The 5,179-nt window shown below is 39.3% G+C and overlaps 1 protein-coding gene across 1 annotated transcript in view; it reads right to left on the reverse strand.

Moving 5' to 3' along the window:
* LOC106882610 (mucin-like protein) overlaps positions 1–5,179 on the reverse strand; it is a 108,281-nt gene that overhangs the window by 95,868 nt on the left and 7,234 nt on the right. The window contains exons 2-3 of the mRNA XM_052968589.1: positions 1,663–1,788; positions 160–282 (exon numbers count right to left, since the gene is read on the reverse strand). Of these exons, the coding sequence (XP_052824549.1) occupies positions 160–282; positions 1,663–1,788 (249 nt within the window). The remainder of the gene's footprint in view (positions 1–159; positions 283–1,662; positions 1,789–5,179) is intronic.

Consider the following 5,179-nt stretch of genomic DNA (forward strand, 5'->3'; position numbering starts at 1 on the left):
ATGTCTTTTACTAACCTGTAACTAACTGAGCTTTGGTGAACACCTGCCTATAATCTAAATTCATGAATGTTAAGTGATGATAATGATGATGGTGATGATGATGATTATGATAACAATGATGACAATGAAGATGATCTTACATCAATGCCTTTTACTAACCTGTACAATTAACGCCATCTCCAATATATCCAGCTTTACAACTACAGTTGAAGCCACCAACTACATTCATACAGCTAGCCTGAGGTGAACAGTTGTGCTGATTTACATCGCATTCATTAATGTCTGCAAGTTGAAACAAACAAAATTTGAATTAAAACTATTGTATAGAGAGCAGAGTTTTGAAATCAAGAAGTAGCATAAAGGCACTTAAGAAGACAGGAAACACATTGGTAATTATATCTTAGATAAAATGTAGCTTTAATACATTAAGCTAAAGGGAGTAATAATAATAAAACATTTATCGATAACCTACCATCTCAGATTTATATCACTGTTCATCACATTTGGAGAATTTTTTATATCACTGTGACATTTGGAGATCACTGCAAAGCTGCCAAATGGACAACATTCTTGGTTTTAGCATTTGGTGTGAATATGAAGAGATTGTTGCCATTTCCAACCCTGGAATAACCAAGTTGACTGTGGGAAAAGCATTGCTGCATGAAGTGAAGTCCAGCAATTTTCAATGACTGTCATTGACTCTTATCAATTTACATTGCAAAACTAACTCTTACTGGAAATTGAAGTATCTTGAATTCTAAGGACATGTCTGCTGGAATCAGTGGAATTCTTGAAATAAACACATTTACTCCCTTTCCTCGTCCAGTGAGGATTGCTGCTTCCAAAAGATGTGGATGCATTTGCCTGACAATCAGTTTTGTTCCACTGCACAGCTTTGGGGGGATCCAGATTTCTCAAAAGCATGATTGGAACTCCTTTCTTCAATGTCCATTTGAGAGAAAACATTCCAGGAGTATCCAAAAAGTTAGGAAACTCAATAGGATAACTCTCAGACTCATTGGGGTCCACAACAGTATGAATTGAGAAATGATTTTCTTCCTCAGTATTGATTGAAAGCATAAGTTTCCAATTGACAATCAGGACAGTTTCATTCTTTGGTGCAAGTATGGCTCTTTCACAAGATCTTGAAAATTATGTCCAATGTTTGGGTAAACCTTGGTGATCAGCTCTTCTACAGTTTTGACCAAAATGCCACAGCCATTTGGAAATGTGACATCTCCATTACTGTCTTGCTGAATGCTTCTGTTTCCCAGATCCAGTAGCTGAGCTGCAAATCTTCTACCATCCAAATCTCTGAAGAAACTGACACCGCTGAAAGTCCAATATGGCCAGAAGACCAATTAGGCCAATCTGGCTGAAAGTCCAGTTTGGGCAGAAGAGTTCAATTTGGGTGGAAAGTTTGATTTGGCTGAAAGTTAAAGTTCTTCAATATTTCTTTCTGAGAGCTCCACTTCACAGACTCAATGGAACTTTAAAACCTCACAAATACAAAACCTTTCACTCTACGTTGGATCCAGTTTTAAATGAACTGAATTGAAAACATTTTAAAATTCACATGTTTTGGTATTTAAATTCAGATTAAATGTAAAACTTGTAAGTTCACAAACGTTTGATGATGATGTACCAATATTTTTTACTAACCTGTACAATTAAAACCATCTCCAATATATCCACCATTACAGCTACAGTTAAAAGTACCAGTAATATTTACACAGCTAGCCTCAGGCGCACAGCTTTGCAGAGTTGCATTGCTACATCCATTAATGTCTGCAAGTTGAAACAAACAAGATTTGAATTAAAACTATTGTATAGAGAGCAAAAATTTTTAATCAGGAAGCTTTGAGTGAGACTGGATGACGTTGGTATCTATATCTTAGATAAAATGTGACATTAATACATTGTATTGTAAAATAAGACAATAATATCACAAAGAAATCTTTAATAATGTTTGTTGTTGTTATTGACACTCCGTCGCTTACGACGTCGAGGGTTCCAGTTGATCCGATCAACGGAACAGCCTGCTCGTGAAATTAACGTGCAAGTGGCTGAGCACTCCACAGACACGTGTACCCTTAACGTAGTTCTCGGGGATATTCAGCGTGACACAGTGTGACAAGGCTGACCCTTTGAATTACAGACACAATAGAAACAGGAAGTAAGAGTGAGAAAAAGTTGTGGTGAAAGAGTACAGCAGGGTTCGCCACCATCCCCTGCCGGAGCCTCGTGGAGCTTTAGGTGTTTTCGCTCAATAAACACTCACAATGCCCGGTCCGGGAATCGAAACTGCGATCCTGTGACCGCGAGTCCGCTGCCCTAACCACTGGGCCATTGCACCTCCACCTTTAATAATGTATTTGTTATATAATTGACTCCATTTCCAGTGAAGCTCTTGTCACAGCGACAGTTGTAACCACCATCACTGTTGTAACACATAGCAAATTGTGAACAGTATCAATGGTTGTATGTTTTGCACTAATTCTAAATGAATTAGATAGAAAGTTAATTATTATCATCATTTTACACCTGTATTCCATTCTAGCAAGTAATGGACCCTTTAGATGAGTCGGATGATTGCATCATGCTCCAGCATCTCTGCTCTGGCATGGTTTCTATGATCGGATGCTCTTCCTAACACCAACTATGATATAGTGGGTACTGGGTGCGTTTGTGTTGGCAGGAAACCTGACAATGTACATGACTAAAGATCCTATTTGGGGCCTATGCAACTGAAAGAAGAATAGGAAAGATGACAAAGGATGTTAAAGTGTGAGATTTGTGGAGTCGTGGAGTGAGTAATAAAGCATTTACTAATGAAGAGGGAATATGTAAGGGCAAAGAAGAAAGAGGAGTAAGTGATAAAGGAGAGCTAAGGCTGATTTGGTGGATTGTGTAAGAGGTATGAGCTGCTATCCCATATTATAAGGGTTAGTTGGGTGTAGGCATGAGGAGACAGAGGGACTGAAAAGAACCAATTTGGTGCAGGTGATGAAGAACCTAATGTTGGTTAAGTGAAGGAAGAAGGGGATTAGAGATTACGGAAAGGCTAAGAGTGGAGGAAGTCAGGATTTGAGGGAGTCTTTGAAGTAGCCCAGAGAGGAAGAGACAGGGGGGGGGGTGAGTAAGTGGAACAACTGTGGGTATGATACAGTGAGAAAAAGAAAAGAGAGAGTGTTGGATTAGGGGGCAAAAGGATGGTGAGATGTGTGAGGGAAAGGAAGCTAAGAAGTGTGAGAGAAATCCATCTGGACAAGGTGGAAGGGAAGAGAAAGAGGAAGACCAGCTGGAAGTCATCATAGAATTGGAGAGAAAGGAATGATGTATGAAGAAAACGCATCTCATTCAGGAAGGCTGTAGGGAAAGAAGAGGGTTAGAGAATGAAGAGAGGAGGATAGTGAGTGCAAGTGCTTGGAAGGTAGCCCTTCGATGAGGATGCTGGACTAAAGGATGAGGGTAGCAGAGAGGCAGGGCGAGACGAAGAAAGCAGTGAGAACATTCAAAGCAACAATATTTCCCTTTTGGCCATATTTTGCCTGAGAGAAAAAGTTTCCTCTCCTTCAACATATCACAATCAGTTGTAAAATTCTTTGTGATGCTCAGCATCTTGAAACTGGCTTTCAGGATTTTGTTTCATGTCTTTGTAGGTTTTCTTCCACTGGAAGCAACCATTTTGAGGGTTCAGCACTTTTTTATGCTGCAGTCACCATTCAAACACATCACAGCAACACAGTTTTCTCTCTCACAAATTACATCTGATTCCACTTATACACACAGATTTTCTCTTTGATCAATTACACTGCATCTTTCATGCATGCTGACATTACACACTAACACTGGGTTACCACTATGACTATTTGCAAGGACATATACCAAACACTTAGGTCAAATACAAATCCTTTCTTGATGAAGTCACTGCAAATTTAGAAGTAGTTAAGACTGAGTCAGTTGTTCTACAAGGAGTCTTCAAAGGACATGTTGGTACTGATCACCAAACATGGAAAGAAGTGATTGGGAAGAATGACGACTCTGAACTCAGTATAAATGAAGAGGCCTTGCTAAACCTCTAGGCTGGAAATGGACTCTCCATTATGAATGCATTCTTCTAACATAAGAATATCCATAAATATACCTGGTATAGGGATACTTTGGGACAGAAGTCTTCGACAGATTTGATTACTATCATGTGCCTCTTTCATTCTGTACTGGATGTTCATGTAAAGAGAATGGTTGAGCTATAGCTGACTGCCATCTAGTTATCTGCAAATTGAGACTATCTACAGCAGGGAGAAGTCACAAAATTGCTTAAGTTCAGTGTGACTTACAGGATAAAGTGGGAAACCCTGGCAAATTATTGATCAAAAACAAATATGCAGACACAATTGCACACACAAACACACAAACACACAAACATACATACTCATAATCATGAGATTGTGGTTTCAGTTCCTAGATCAGGTGGTGTGTTGTGTTTTTGAGCAAAATACTTCATATCATGTTGCTCTGCAATCACTTTGACACCTGATATGTGGTACACCATGCATACCTGTCCAGGTAATGTTGATTTGATGGCGGAGGGACAGTTGAGCTAATGTACAGCACATATTTTTGATCATTAGCAACAAATCATATGTGCAAGTCATTCAGCAAAATCTGAGAACTCATACACCGACTCTGACAGAAGAGTCCATCATCATCATCATCCTCATCATTTAGTGTCTGCTTTCCATGCTGGCATGGGTTAGACAGTTTGACTGGAACTGGTAAGCTGGAGAGCTGTACCAGGTTCTAGTCTAATTAGGTATGATTTCTACGGCTGGATGCCCTTCCTAACTCTAACCATACCAAAACTGTGGTGGTTGCCTTTTACATGTCACTAGCACGGGTGCCTTTTCCATGTTACTGGCACCATCCATGACTATGATCTCAATTGGTCTGACAAGTCTTTTCAAGAACAGCAAAGCATCAAAAGTTTTCATTACTTGTCACTGCCTCTGTGAAGCCCATCATCCAAAGATCATGTGTCACCAGCCCATCTTATGTCTCCCTGGATCTACCTCTTCCACAGATTCCCTCCACATTTTACTACATACATACACACACACAGACATACACACATACATACATACATATATATATATATATATATATATATATATATATT

Source organism: Octopus bimaculoides, chromosome 6 (assembly GCF_001194135.2).
Source record: "Octopus bimaculoides isolate UCB-OBI-ISO-001 chromosome 6, ASM119413v2, whole genome shotgun sequence".
NCBI classification, from domain to species: domain Eukaryota; kingdom Metazoa; phylum Mollusca; class Cephalopoda; order Octopoda; family Octopodidae; genus Octopus; species Octopus bimaculoides.